This window comes from Papaver somniferum, chromosome 9 (assembly GCF_003573695.1).
Source record: "Papaver somniferum cultivar HN1 chromosome 9, ASM357369v1, whole genome shotgun sequence".
Classification (NCBI taxonomy): Eukaryota; Viridiplantae; Streptophyta; class Magnoliopsida; order Ranunculales; family Papaveraceae; genus Papaver; species Papaver somniferum.
Genome location: NC_039366.1, coordinates 52,909,806 through 52,925,499, shown reverse-complemented (window position 1 = coordinate 52,925,499; position 15,694 = coordinate 52,909,806). Strand labels below are relative to the sequence as shown.

At 36.1% G+C, this 15,694-nt stretch overlaps 1 protein-coding gene across 1 annotated transcript; it reads left to right on the top strand.

Moving 5' to 3' along the window:
* Positions 1–318: 318 nt before the first annotated feature.
* LOC113311944 (transketolase 10-like) lies at positions 319–3,382 on the top strand. Its single transcript, XM_026560726.1, has 7 exons — positions 319–843; positions 1,020–1,110; positions 1,312–1,417; positions 1,531–1,813; positions 1,895–2,043; positions 2,151–2,304; positions 2,409–3,382. Exons 1-7 carry the CDS (start codon positions 319–321, stop codon positions 3,378–3,380), a joined length of 2,280 nt encoding a protein of 759 aa, XP_026416511.1. The 3' UTR covers positions 3,381–3,382.
* The last annotated feature ends 12,312 nt before the right edge of the window (positions 3,383–15,694 follow it).

The window sequence follows — 15,694 nt, the reverse complement described above, 5'->3', positions numbered from 1 at the left end:
TAGACATTTTTTAAAAATATTTGACTAAGACGCTTTCAGTTTACTTCCTAATTTTGTTTATTTGGTATACAGTATACCTCCGTTAATATAGGCGTATCCCAATCTTGCAAGTTCTCTTAGGTTGCCGATTAAAAAAAAAATGCGTGTTAGCCGTTAGGGACGTACAAAAAGAACCCACGGCATCCTTTCACGTGGCATTTTCTCCGTACACCTCTTGCCGGACCTCTTTACACGTGTAAATACATGACCTATGATTTCACCTCTGAAATTCAATTACTTACCATCTCTAGATCTCCATGTAATTTCATTAAATCAATCATGGCTAACAGTTCCTTTCTCATTCGATTCTCACCGCCACAACTTCCTTCATTCAAATCCATCAGCAATGATGTATCTTTTAACAGAACAAAAACCTCAATCTTCACATGCAAAATCAAAACCAACAAAAATACTCAAAATGTCTCAAAGGACTATAAACTCTCATGGAAAAAAGAACTTGACAGATCATTACAACATGGGTATGAATCATCATGGACATCCAGAATCAATTGGGATCAACTAGATAAGGAAGAGGAAAATGAAAAATTTCAAGAACTAGTGGATAAAAGATGTGTAGACAATATAAGAATGTTAATAATAGATTCAGTACAAAATGCAAAAGCTGGTCACCCTGGTATGGCACTTGGAATGGCTGAAGTAGGTTACATATTATATAGGCATGTCATGAAATACATCCCGAAGAACCCTAGTTGGTTTAACAGAGATAGGTTCGTTTTAAGTGCTGGTCATGGTTGTCTTCTTCAGTATATCTGTCTTCATCTCGCTGGTTTTTCATCTGTCCAGGTAATTCAAAACCCCAGTTTTACAGTTCTTGATCAATTTCTCAACACGTATTCTGTTGGGCCCATTTAGGATTACAGACTTAAAACTGAAGCCCAAGAGTTTAGTTGGGGGTGTTGGATTCTAAGGGCCACCATGAGGTTCTTCACAAATTTTGCTTCCCTTCATTGTTTAAACAGGTTGAGGACTTGAAAAATTTGTGCAAACTTGGGAGCAGGACACCAGGCCATCCTGAGAATGTAGTGACTGATGGTGTAGAAGTTACAACTGGTATGCTATATGAATCCTTATAGCTCTAAGTTGCTGTTGGGTTTGAAGTAAAGTCGATTATTGTTATGAACTAAATTTTGGGATATCCTCCCGTGCTTGCATGTTTTGGATGTCAGCCACCAGTTAGGCTGGTGGTAGCAGAATTCTTCTTATAGAATAGGCTGTATTTTCGGTTGATTGTACTGATTTTCTGTTACACAGGTCCACTAGGACAAGGTGTTGCAAATGCCGTTGGTCTTGCTTTAGCAGAAGCTCACTTGGCCGCACGATTCAATAAACCCGATGCAGTTCTTGTTGATCATCGAACGTATGTCAAATAGATAGCCATAACCAATTCATTGAACTTTTAGTTTTCTGTTTGAACTGTAGAAATTGGTTTATTAATTTGTACTTATTTGGTTGCTAATGTTGATGTTGTAGGTATTGCATCATGGGTGATGGGTGTGCCATGGAGGGAATATCCAATGAAGCAGCTTCATTAGCTGCACATTGGAAGCTCAATAAGCTTGTACTGATCTACGACGATAATCACAATACTATTGATGGAGATACTAAAATTACATTTACTGAAGATATTTCTGCACGCTATGGGGCTCTTGGTTGGAATGTAATCACAGTGGATAATGTACATAGTGACATGGGAGGGTTCAAGAATGCAATTCGCTCTGCTTTTAATGAGACTGAGAGACCAACCTTTATCAGGGTTTGTGAATGACATATCTAGTTCAGATTAGCTACTCTATGCCTGTTCATTGGACCTAATAATTAGAATTTACGTCTGCAGGTGAAGACAGTGATTGGAAAACTGTCTAGAAAGGAAGGTACATCTAAAGCTCATCATGGCACGTTTGAGGACGATGAAGTAAAGGAAATGAAACAAAAGGTTAAATGGGAAGGTCGAAAACCGTTTCATGTTGTTCCTTCGGTTTACAGGTGACAAACTGTTTCTGACATTTGAAATTTGACACTGTAAAACAACATCAACTACTACTACTACTAATATACAAATGTCTGAAAACTTCATTTCAAAAATGTCACAGGGAAATGAAGATTCAAACAGAATATGGCGAAGCACTGGAGGAGGCGTGGTATTCAACTCTAAATTTTTACCAAACCAAGTATCCTCAAGAAGCAGTAGAGTTCAAAATCCTTCTCAATGGAGGTTTAGTTCCAGGCTGGGAACACTCGTTGCCAGTAATTTCTTTCACTTTTCATGTTCTTTTTTCCTTTTTTCTTTTTGGGTTCACTAAGGGAACTTGATAAGTCCCAGTTAACATACAAATTGTTATTTTTTGCAGAGTTGGTCTAAATCCGATCCTGTAGATGCTACCCGAGGTTACTCCGAGAAGTGCTTAAACCAGATAGCGAAAGTACTTCCAGGATTGGTTGGTGGAAGTGCAGATCTTGCATCATCAAACAAAGCATACCTGCATGACTACCAAGATTTCAGCCAGCCCAACTCTCCCTCGGGACGAAACATCCGCTACGGGGTACGTGAACATTCAATGGCAGCAATTTCAAATGGTATTGCATTACATGGAAGTGGGTTAATCCCATTCGCCGCTACTTTCCTTATATTCTCCGATTACATGAAGAATGCAATCCGTTTATCAGCCCTAAGTCATGCTGGGGTCATATATATCTTCACACATGATTCCATCGGTTTAGGAGAGGACGGACCAACTCATCAACCAGTGGAACAATTAGCTGGTTTACGAGCTGTGCCACGTCTACTAGTCTTCCGGCCTGCGGATGGCAATGAAACTGCTGGAGCGTACATGGTCGCTGTGGAAAACAGAGATAGGCCTAGCGTAATTGCATTATCAAGGCAAAAGGTTGCAGCAAATTTAGAAGGTACATCAGCTAGTGAAGTCAAAAGAGGTGGGTACATTTTAAGCGATAATTCGTTTAAGGGTGAACTGCCAGAAATAATGTTGATAGGCACTGGGTCAGAACTGTGTATTTGTGAAGAGAGTGCTAAGAGATTAAGAGAAGAAGGTAAGAAAGTTAGGGTTGTTTCATTGGTTTGCTGGAGGATTTTTGATGGTCAGTCAGAGGAGTACAAAGATTTTGTTTTGCCAAAAAATGTTAGGAAACGTGTTAGTGTTGAAGCTGGATCACCCCAAGGATGGAGAGAGTATGTAGGTGAGGAAGGTAGGGTGATTGGTGTGGAAGATTTTGGAGCTAGTGGGGCTTATTTAGATACTTTCAAGAAATTTGGGTTTACCGTTGATAATGTAACACAGGTTGCTAGGTCTTTGTTAGATTAATACTTTCGATCAATAAACAATGAATCCGAGTTCGGTTTCATGACTTTTATTTAAACACTGGGGATATAAACTATAGTGTTGTCTTTCTTTTATTTATCACCTGATAAATAGAGCACCCCTGTGCTGTATCTTTTAACGGTTCCCACTCTCATTAATACAAACAAGAACAAATAACTCCAGATACACCATCATAGTAAAAAGATACTCATGAAACAACAGCGAACTAATCCCTTCAAATTCTGGTGTGTAACGGTAGTGAGTGTATTGTTCGGACGGTGTATCATAAGCTGTCTTTTAATTATTAGAATGGAACAAAATGTAAATTCAACACTAAAGCACGTATATAACAGATAAATATAAGAGTGTATACCCAAAGATCAACTATACAAACTTACATTGGGAGCTTAACTTGGTATATATCTCAAGGAAAAAATGCTGTCAATAATGCAAAGCCTTTTCGTTGCCCTGTTCATCCCAAACAGTTCAACACTTGATGCAAAATCTGCATTGAGAAGGGTTATGATTTTTTATCATTTATTCACTCATGCTGATTTATCAATAGCATCAATTATTCAAAGTACCTAATACATAGTGTGTATATGTACACGTACATTTAAGGGATAATACATAGCCGGGGATACTCTTGCGACAACCTATTTGAGAAATGAAGGGATTACACTGTAAACTCAAACTGCTAAAAATCTTGAGACATGAAGGGGGTACAACGTAAACTCATACTGCCAGCTCTCACAATTCTGCAGTTCTTTTAAACCCGCCTGCATAATGGGTTAACCTCTGAATCTATTTCCAACGAAACAAATGCCAAGTACATTGGTCCTTGACGTTAATATATAGTGAAACTTACGTTTCCAAAATTTGAAACCTGCAACTCGCACATCTCTTTATCTTCATACATCCCATGCAACCTGCTTAATTAGCGGGCCTTGAACAAAATTTGAACTTATCTCTGATCAGTAAGTCAATTTTATGTCCAAAACAAAATCTAATTTTGTAATGCACAGAGGATTTCTTGGTAAATTACTGGACAAATGTTTATGGATCCGGAAACTGAATGAAGAAGTATAAATACTTACCGGCTTAAAACCCTAGGATTGTTCATGGATCCGGAAACTGGATGAAGAAGTATAAATATTTACCGGCTTAAACCCTAGGATTTCATTTCACCGGATAGCTTCTACTTCATCAAACACGGATAGCTTGTACTTCATTAATCAGGAATAGCTACGTCATAATCTTCTTTCTCCCAGCAGTAGTACCTTCATCAAAATATACGAAGAAGAACATTAAAATACTGAATAAGAGAAAAACCCTAAACACATTAAACGGTTTTACCTGTAACCGATATCATCACGGTTGAAATTTTCTTGCCGCAAGACAACAGGGAGTAGTTTTCGGCTGTGTAGGGTTTCATGAGAAAGAAAGGCTGCGTAGGGTTTTATGAGGAAGAAAGGAAGCGATGGAGAAGATGGGAAAGCCACAACTGGAGTTTAGAGCAAGATTTTATATGTTGGTGGGAAGGTACCCATCACTCGCAAAATTTGTGTGCAGCAAAAAACACCCAAAAGATTTTAAAATTCTCGAATGTTATTGGTCTATATTCTTTCAAGTGGGCCTGAAGCTCTAGAATTCAAGCTTTGTTCAGCTTTCAACCACAACTCTCTAAATTGGACTCAAAATATATATACAATGGCATTTGTTCCCACAGTATTTGTTTTCTACACCATGATGATATTACTGAAATTGTGAACAGGAGAGAAATTGTGAACAGGAGAGAAACAAATCTATGAATACAAACCTTTAATTAATTAAACAAAACCCAAACCCAAAGTCCAAATCATAATTAAACAGTTACACTCGAAAGTAAATTAAAGCAGATAACAAGTTACTAAGCAAAACCACTGACCATAGTATTGAAACTTAAATGCATACTTCTATCAAGTTTTTCATTTATATTTGAACAGCAACAAACCCCTGGACAGTATTGACACTCCATGTAGCTGGTTAATCATTATTTGGTCTAGGGTGTTTCTGGTCCCAGCTTTTCATTTCATTAGAATGGTGATTTCCCCTTGCTTGATCCGTATCCGTATCTATCCCGTTATTTACCGCCATTAGGCTTCGTCTGCTATTCTTGATCACCATCATCCCCACACGATGTATTCCTCCATGGTTCTCACCACCATTATCTTCAGAATCAGGTAAAGAAAACATTCTTTCATGCACCGTGAGCTTCAACTTGCGATCAGCGCCATATGATTCCTTGACTGCTGGCACTAACACAAGAGACATAACTAGAAGCATAACTACAAACAGAACATTGGAATTTGGATTGAAGTACCTTTTCATGGTCATGGTTTTCTTTTGCAGTAGTTTTAGTAGCTGTAAGTTAGACAAAATGGACATTAGCTTAAGAGTACTTATATAATGTACAAATTAAGTAGAATTAGTGAGATGTTTCTATTAAATGTGGATAGATAAGATTTATGAACATCTTCTCAACTGGTGAGCTGTGTTTAATTAGTGGGTTTGATTAGTAATTACTAAAGTGTTATTAGGTATAATCATGTAATGCCCCACAGTTCATTGACTACATAATCAGGTTAAACATCAAATAATCATGTGGCTGGTGACACTAAATACGAGAGTGTCCATCAAAACATAAAAACTAAACACTGAGTGAAAGCTTTCTAAACACGAGAATGCATTAAAAAATCCCAGAAACAGCAAGAAGCCAAGTGAGCAGGACTATGCCTGTAGTGTCCAGGAACAAGCGATTGGTGTTGGTTGTTTATTTGTATTTCAACAGATCACCAGCCATTTACCCATAAAAAAGATTCACACAAGAATTTAGCCTAGAGTGAATTCCGTGGAAGTTTTGGTTAGTGGGGTAATCTTAGTATTGCACCGCAAGATGCTAATTGCGGTAGCTTAGTGGGAGGACATAATAAAACAAGATAATTGTTATTTTGATTTTTGGTGTTAATTATGTGAGCCCAGTGGGAAGACAAATTAAACAAGATAGTTTTCGTTGTGATTAGGCTCTAAACACTAGAACTTGTCTATAACTTCATACGAACGTTACTTGTTAATTATCTGTCGGCAAGTTCCGTAAACTGGTAACACCTCATGAAAAGGCAGCAAGCCAGCAACATATATTTGAGGCAATATTTTCCATATTTGGTGATTTGTCTGTGGAAGATCCATGCCTTCAATGGTAAAAAAAGAAGAGACAGGCTGACAGGCTGTATACTGGTAAATCTTTTCCCTAGAATAATTTGCAAACTTAATTTGCAGGTACCAAATTATTCAAACCACCGTGGGGTTTTGTTTTATTTTTTGCCTTGTTAAAATTCCATTAATTAGCCAAGTTGTTGTAAAACAAGCTATGGCACCATAAGAATTATATGCTGGAGCTGTAAAAAGTAACATAGGGATTAGAGAGGAGTAATTGTTTAGGGTATACACGGTGTTTAATGCATGATAAGTGTTGGAAAACGATTAATAAAATATGGTCTTTTAAAAGTTTTAATAAAAATTATAATTTATTGTTTTTTTATGTGAATGAAAAACTTATTAGTTCCACACAGTGGAGTTTCCATTTTTTAGTTGTTTTATGAGACTATATGAGATTTTAGTCCCACATCGGGGAGTTCCTCTTCTTAAGTTGTATTTGTCAATTATATAAACAAATTCACTACTTCTGTAAAATCTATGAGAAAATGGTTTCTCTATATTTTAGAGGGACCCCCAAGGGAAGATATTTTATATGTTTTCTTATGCGTTCGCGATTTTCCTTAAGGGTTTTTCGGAGTTGCCAAGCTCAAGTTGAGCATCTACTACATATGCTAGTAGTAGGTGTATTAAGGTGTTTTATCCTGGAGATATCCGTCTTGTGAGGGCTATAGCATCACTCTTGAGTGTAGCCGGGCGCTAATGTCTTAAGGACAGCGTGTTGAACACGTGACTCACTCTGTTTTTCAAAGTTTTGCCTTGTTGTTGTTGTGGAGATCTGGGGAGATCGTTCGTTTCGTCAAATCGATCACTTCCATCATAAAGGAGCTAAGTATCCATAACTTTTGCTTATTTGATTTTTCCTTGTTTTTGATTATTGCACCCAACAATCGTAAGACATTAGAGTTTGTAATAATCATGGATGTTAATTGTGGAGTGAAAAATAAAAACGAATTTTTGGTCAGCTGTAGAGTTTCGAATTTATCTCTTAACCTAGAAGGAATTTCAATAAACACCTTTCATCTAATGCAGTAGGCATCTTGGTTGTTACCCACATAAAAGTTCAGAATTTTTGGAGTTGTAAAAGTATTTTTTTTGATATTTTACAAAACAGAGAAACGTTCCTGAAAATTCTGACGAGCAGAAATTTGTTGTTGCCTAAATTAGTTTTTATGGGGTAACCATGAGTTTTTTGAAATGGTGATTCAAACGAAGTTTGTATATCTAGATGTTATCTTCAAAACTCATATTTTACTTTCCGTTTCGGATTTGTGGCTTGTGAATGAAGGTGTCATCTGCAAGGGACATGGCTGATAGGCGCATGTGGCTGAATATAAATCTTCCAAAGATGGCAAAGGTGAGAAAATCGGAAGCAACTCTAAGCATAGTCTTCATAAGAAAGGTATGTTTCGTAAACCTGAATTTGTCATTACTTTAATTAAGGGTGATTGTTATGTTTGTAAAATTCCTGGCCATACGGCTGTAAAGTGTAGGCAACATAAAACCTTAATAAGTATAAAGTTAATGCTAATTTAGTTCAAACAAACTAGAACGAGTTCAGTGGCATGATGTCGGAAGTTATTTTAATAACCAATGTGAGAGACCAGTAGGTGGACTCTGGAGCCACCAAGCATGTTTGTTGAAACAAAGACCTGTTCACCTTCAACAGGATAGGGGATGTCGAGAAACTCTTTATGAGTAACTCACCTGCAACAGAGGTTGCATAAAAGGAAAAGGTCGAGCAGAAGCTCATATCTGTAATGTTCTCACATTGAATGAAGTTTTCATGTTCCGAGCATATGCAAGAATCTTGTATCCTGTTCTGTTGTAGATGGTAAAATAATTAAGATATTAATGGAATCTGGAAAACTTGTTGTAACTAAGGGCATGATATTAATTGAATCTTGTATCCTGTTGCATGGTAGACTTGGAATCGTAAACTTATCAGTCAATCCATAAGATGGCTAGCGTAAGCTGCATACCCAAATTTAGTTTAGATGTTGAACACAAAAGTTAAATCTTTGCAGAATCAGAATATGCTATAAAACTTTTTAGCAAAACTGTTTAGAGTAATTCTAAGCCCTTAGAATCAATTCAGTTAGACCTAGTTGACATGAAATCAACCCAAACTATCTTGTAAAAGGTGTTATAACTTTCATAGATGATTGTACGAGGTACTATCTTGTATACTTGCTTAGGGGTAAGGATGATGCCTTAGAAGCCTTAAGAGTATAAACTTGAAATTGAAAGCGAAGTATATGTTACCACTAAAAGGGTTAGGTCTGAACGTGATGGAAAGTATGAAATTCATATAGGAAATCGCACCTCCTTATTCACCATAGTCTAATGGTACATTTGAACGTAAGAACAGAACCATTAAGGAGATGATATATGCCATGTTGGTTAAAGGATAACCTCAAAATTGTAGGGGAGGTCGTCCTCTAATTTCGTTATATCCTGAATAGAGTAACCTTTAAAGGATCATATAAAACTCCATATGAGTATGGAAAGATAGACAACATTTTTATGCATACGTCAAAGTGTGGGGGTGTTTAGATAAGGTTTCATGAGTACCCTACTGCATATAGTTTTTTGGTTGCAAGTTCTGCTTTTCTGACTTTGGTGTGAATACTTTTATGGAGTCTAGGGATGTTGAGTTCTTTGAACATGTTTATTTTTGAAACTTGTCTCTTCTTAGGGATGTGTTGCCGATCCCCTAGATGTCTTTTCAACTAGTCAGAATTTACCTTTAAAGGAAGATGGAGTAGAGTTGATCACAGGAGAAGTAAAAAGATTATAACTGAGACTTCTTATGGACCTGACTTCATAATATGCTTAGCTTAGTCTGAGTTCTAGACTCATAAAGAAGCCATAACATCTACTGAAACCCCATTCTGGTAAGAAGATTCATTTAGTGAAATGGACTCAGTCCGTCAGAACCAGACTTGGGATCTTGCTAGTTTACTTCTAGGGAGTAAGACCATATGATGTAAATGAGTCTTTAAGAGAAAACATAAGGTAGATTAAACTGGGGAAAAATATGAGTCTAGGTTGGTAGCTAAAGGATATAAACTAAAAGAAGGTGTATATTTCCTTGATTCTTATTCACCTGTGACGGAATTACTTCCGTTGAGAAATAATTGTTATTGCTGCCATACACAACTTAGAGATACATCAGATGGATGTTAAGACAGCTTTCCTAAACCGTGAATTAGATAAAGAAATATACTTAGACCAACCTGTGGACTTTATGGTGAAAGGTTATGAAGACAAAGTTTGTAAACTTAACAAATTTTTGTATGGTTTGAAATAAGCACATAAACAGTGACATGGAAAATTTGATCATGTGATAATGAGTAGTGGATTTAAGTTAATGAATCTGACAAGTGTATTTATAGTAAACTTGTTAAGGATGCATGTGTGATTGTATGCTTGTATGTTGATGATATGCTTATACTTGATACAAACATAGATGTGATTAATTCCACTAAAAACATGTGCTGGATGAGAATGTTGACTTGAAAGACTTAGGCCCTTTTGATGTAATCTTAGGGATGAGGATTAGAAGATAATCAAACATTTATAGTCTTAGTCATTCTCATTATGTTGAATTTGTTCTTAAAATATACAATCAGTCTGATTGTAAGCCTACTTATAACCCTGCTTGTAAGCCTGCTTGTACTCTATACGATTCTTCTTGTAGACTCGAGAAAAATATGGGTAATGGAGTATCTTAACTTGAATACTCAAGAGTTATAGGATGTCTGATGAATTTAACGAACTGTAAGAGTCCAGACATTGCCTATATTATGAGTAAGTTCAGTTGATATACTTGTAGTCCAGAGCAAGAGCATTGGGATGCACTTAGTAGAGTATTATGGTACCTAAAATACTCTAGTACCTTTTATTTGATTTATGAAAGGTATCTTATTGTCCTTGAGGGACTTTGTGATGCAAACTGGATAGTTGACTCAGAGGAGTCTAAGTCTACGAGTGGATATGTTTTCACTCTAGCAAGAGGGTTTGTTTTTGGAAGATTTCCAAACATACATATGTTGCTCAATTCATTATAGAATTTGAGAGTATTGCGTTAGATAAAGTACGATAGTGGGCCGAGTGCCTAAGATGCTTTTTAGAAGACAATCCTCTCTGGCATAGGCCTGTGCCAGCTATATCTATACATTTTTTTAGCCAAGCTATAATAACTAAAGCTAAAAATAACTAATCTCAATCGACTTTAGTTCCATTGATTGGATAAAGTCTGAGGAGAATATCGCACAACCTTTGACGAAAGGTTTATACAAAGAGATAGTTAAAAATGCATCAAGGGGGATGGGGCTTTAATCTCATAAATTGAACTTGCCATGAATGATACTCAACCTTGCTAACTGGAGATCCCAAGATCAAGGTTTCGAATGAGACAACTAATTTGTGGTGGGTAAAGGTAAACACTATCAGAGAATTTCAATATCTGTCCCTTCCCTATGGTGTAGACGTGATAGTGTGACTGCATGTGAAGGATGACTTTTAAGAAGTCTTAATGAGTTATATAGTTTCAATTTAATATTGAAGTGGGGTGTAGCAGCAACACTCTTTATGGAAACTCACCTATCTGAACGAGGAAGTGGGGTCGCTTCCTATGAGAATATGAGCTTTGATTCTTCAGAGCATTCTGAGAAACATGATATGTCCAGGGCCAAATTGGACAAAACGGCACGAGCTTGGCAGCAACCTTGAAGATATCATCCGTGGTCGTTATTGCGAATTACATCAAATGATAGCAGTTCAAGACATAGTTCACTGTCTCTAGCAAGTAATTACGGTAATATCTCACTAAGCAAAGGTTCAAGACCTCATGGACACCTCTGCCTAAAATGGTATTTCCTGCGTTTTTTATGAGATTTTCGTTTTAATAGTTTTGGTATTACTGGAACTTAGGGCCTAAGGGTCACTAAGGGTTCACTACTTCATGCTTTTTCAATTTGGTGAAAGGAACCTTTAGTCTCACTTGTGAGGAACTAAAGATGAAAGCTCTCTATACTATATGATTTTTGCAATCCATAGTATGACCCTGGGGTCAACGCACTGTTGTGTGAGGGAGATGACGTTGGAATGGCTAGTATGACTTCAACATGCACGATCTTTCTGTCTATTCAGTCAGTTCCGGTCATGAGATTGGGTTGTTGATTTACCAAGATCTATCTGTGTTTTCGTGTTTTATTGAGTTTTCATTCATGTGGGGATTGTTGGAAAACGATTAATAAAATATGGTTTTTTAAAAATTTTAACAAAAATTATAATTTATTATTTTCTTGTGTGAATGAAAACCTAATTAGTCCCACACCGTGGAGTTTCCACTTTTTAGTTGTTTTAAGAGACTATATAAGATTTTACTCCCACATCGGGGAGTTCCTCTTCTTAAGTTGTATTTGTCAATTATACAAACAAATTCACTACTTTTGTAAAATCTATGGGAAAGGGGTTTCTCTATATTTTAGAGGGACCCCCAAGGGAAGATATTTTATATGTTTTCTTATGTGTTCGCAATTTTCCTTAAGGGTTTTTTCGGAGTTGCCAAGCTCAAGTTGAGCATCTACTACATATGCTAGTAGTAGGTGTATTAGGGTGTTTTATCTTGGAGATATCCATCCTGTGGGGGATATAGCATCACTATTGAGTGTATCCGGGCGCTAATGTCTTAAGGACAACATGTTGAACACGTGACTCACTCTGTTTTTCAAAGTGTTTCCTTGTTGCTGTTGCGAAGATCTGGGGAGATCGTTCGTTTCGTAAAATCGATCACTTCCATCATAAAGGAGCTAAGTATCGATAACTTTTGCTTATTTGATTTTTCCTTGTTTTTGATTATTGCACCTAACAATAAGATGGCACATTAGCTAGTCATATGAATGCGACAACATCCAAGGCTGCTAATAGGAGTACCCATATAGTATAAGATAAAAAAGATTTTCTTACAAAACAAAACTGGTGTTGCCTTGGGATTGGTACAACCCCAAGTTGTTGCAATTTAACATGCCTCTGGATCGCCGTTGTTGTAATTTTCTTACCAACCAATAAATTTCTGAGTATAAATTTGCGCACCTCCAAAAACAGGGATAAACATTTCCCTGTCACTTATTTTTTTTATCTTGTCATAAAAGAAAACTAAAAATATAAAAACAAAAATAACATTAACCAAATGAATAACCAATTAAAACACAATTTGGCATGCGCAGTATTCACTTTAAAAAGTGATAAATAAAGTTCGTTCCACGAGACTTGTGAAGATTTGTTTCAGACCTAAATTTTAATACTAAAGTAGAAAGCTCAATCAAAAAATGATATCAAGATTATAGAAAAAACTGAGACTATGGATTTCAGACGTAAGGAGCACGTCTACATCTGAATTGCTTGGAGAGTGAATTCAATCTCAACTACATTCCATTTCGAAGTCTGATAGTAGGCTAGTGTTTGTAGCAGCTTAATACGGTTCAATGTTCAATATGGACGATGTTCTGGGGTTTTTCTGCAGGTGCGGTTTTCCTCGTTAACAAAATTTCTCTACACCTTGCTTTACATTTTACTTCCATATTATATTTGTGTTTGATATAATTAAAATAAAAGCAAGTGATTTCATAATCAACCTAGACAGTTTTTTACTAAAACTGTATAGAACCCACAATACTTGTTCTAAAACTGTATAGAACCCACAATACTAAAACTGTATAGAACCCACAATACTTGTTCTTTTGAAAAAAGCAAGATTAGGATTCACGAACTATCAAGGTAAAGATGTAGGACCTGGATTCACGAATTCCCAAAGCGAAGTCTTTTAGTCGTAGACCTAATAACATTTCACAGAGGAAACCTAATTCAATAGAGGACGAATCTAGAATCATCTAGGACACAAAGTATCAGGGATTAATTTTCCTAATTTTCATAGATGTTTTCAAAGATCAGGGTTAGCTTAGAATTCAAACTATCATAACTTGAGAATCAAGCAAACTATTTAGATCTTCAAAATACAATAAAAGACTATACACATAGGTTCGGTTATGAAACCGTTTATAATGACTGTTCGGTTTGGAAAGTTAGCGAAAGAACTGAAAGCTATTTGATGTCCATTTAAACACCTAAGAAATTAATCCTGATACAAACACATAAATTTTTAAGTAATAAATGAATTCTTAGAAATGTTTAAGAGAGTTCTAGCAGTGCTAAACATATGAAAATAATAAGTCTTTAAGCATTTGCTAGACATTATTGGAACAGTTGGTACAAAAGTTTTCCAACCGTGGGGCTTGTTCACGAGTCAGGATGTTACATTTCGTGAACCGGGTTCGCCAGCCCTACCAGACTACCGAGCTCAGTTGACCACAGTTCGTGAGCTGGATTCCCCAATTTCTAACCTATTTATCCAACTTATAAAACTCAGTTCACTAAGGTCCGCCAACCGGGTTCGTGAACTGTTCCCAACTGAACTTGCGTTTTGCGAACTGTTTCGCAAACCTACCCTGAGTAGAAATTTCAGTAAGTTCATATTTCTCTCTTATGATATTTAAAACATTCTTCAGTGATATAATCGTTTGCATGGATAATTTTCAATTGATCCACAAAATAATTCATAGAACTAATATTGTTAAGGACCTTTGAACATCTAATCGCTAAATCATATTTCGAGATTTTTCACAAGACAAGCTTGACTCGAAACATCATCTTTGTAATTATACTATAAGTCGTACGACATAGTCTCAATAGATAGAACGATGGTATAGTGAGTAAAATAGAATGGTTCAGTCTTCACATACGTGATACAGAAGTTCTCCAAATGTCTTCGTCGATCTTCAGTCTTCAAGGGTGATCCCTGATACTCAACTACAATTTTAACCTATCTGAAACTTGACTTAATAGACTAGAAATCCATATATAGTTTTGATCACCTAACATTGAAAACAAGCTTGAGATAACAAAACTTGTGGGTTCAACCAAAAAATGCTCTAACATCGCCTAACAACTCTTCAACCAGTGAATATTATCCAAATTAAAATAAAACAGATAATTGGGACCCTTAAGCTAAAATCTGAGTCCATAAAATATTAGTAATCCAATATGCTAATCTCCTATAAAAATAAGTGACAAGATATACATGGTAAGATGAATCTGGATGACAGTGGGCCAGGTACATGTTCAAAATTAAAGATAGAAATGAATCTGGTTGGTTACTTATCCACATACATAATCAAAACCTAATTATCTAAAAGAGTGGGATGAACTTAGTTAGCTACCGGACCACATACATTGATATTATCCAGATTCATAATATTAATTTTAAGGACGAACTTGGAGAGAACTTTACCCCCAATACATAGCCAAAACGAATCCATATGGATCATGGAAAGGTACACACTCTCTAATCCTTTTCTACTAATAAAACCTGCATGTAGCTCTTAGTCATTGAGGCATTGGAGTGTCCTTATAGGTACACCCTCCACATTCACTCTGCAGCAGACCGTACAACATTGAGGTCGTTGAAGTGCTGAACCATGCACCAAAAGTGGAGTCTCGTCATCAATCAAGCACAAAACTCGAGGAGTGTTGTTGTAATATTTTTGCTAAAACACCTGATTTACATGATCAAGAGTAATAATCCACAACTAATTATTTCTAATTATTTCATATCTGACACTTCCATCTATAGGTTTGTTGATATATTTCTTTGTATATATCTACGGCCTTTTTGGGTTTTGTGTAAAAACATCAATTAGTATATTTTTTCTTAAGTTTTCATCAAAAAATGTGAATATTTATGTTTTGGATAATGATAACATCTTTAATAACTTGCATGATTATGATTTGATACTTCGTGAATTCAACTGCACAACAATATCATCCTTTTAATTCTAGGTTATAAATGGGAAATCTTGTTCTTAAAGGAAAAATCCGAAAAAGATGATAGAGAAACAAAGTCGAAAAAATAAAGTAAAGAAAAAGATTTTATGATTTGAGTGGTTTATGGATTACCCGTTTTTTTTTTTTTTTTTTTTTTTTTTTTAAGACTAAGT

Excerpts from the sequence above, each read along its gene's own strand:
- LOC113311944 (XM_026560726.1), top strand. The coding sequence starts at position 319 with ATGGCTAACAGTTCCTTTCTCATTCGATTCTCACCGCCACAACTTCCT. Across the intron at positions 844-1,019 it reads CTGGTTTTTCATCTGTCCAG|GTTGAGGACTTGAAAAATTT; the intron begins GTAATTCAAAAC and ends TTGTTTAAACAG. Across the intron at positions 1,111-1,311 it reads TGGTGTAGAAGTTACAACTG|GTCCACTAGGACAAGGTGTT; the intron begins GTATGCTATATG and ends TCTGTTACACAG.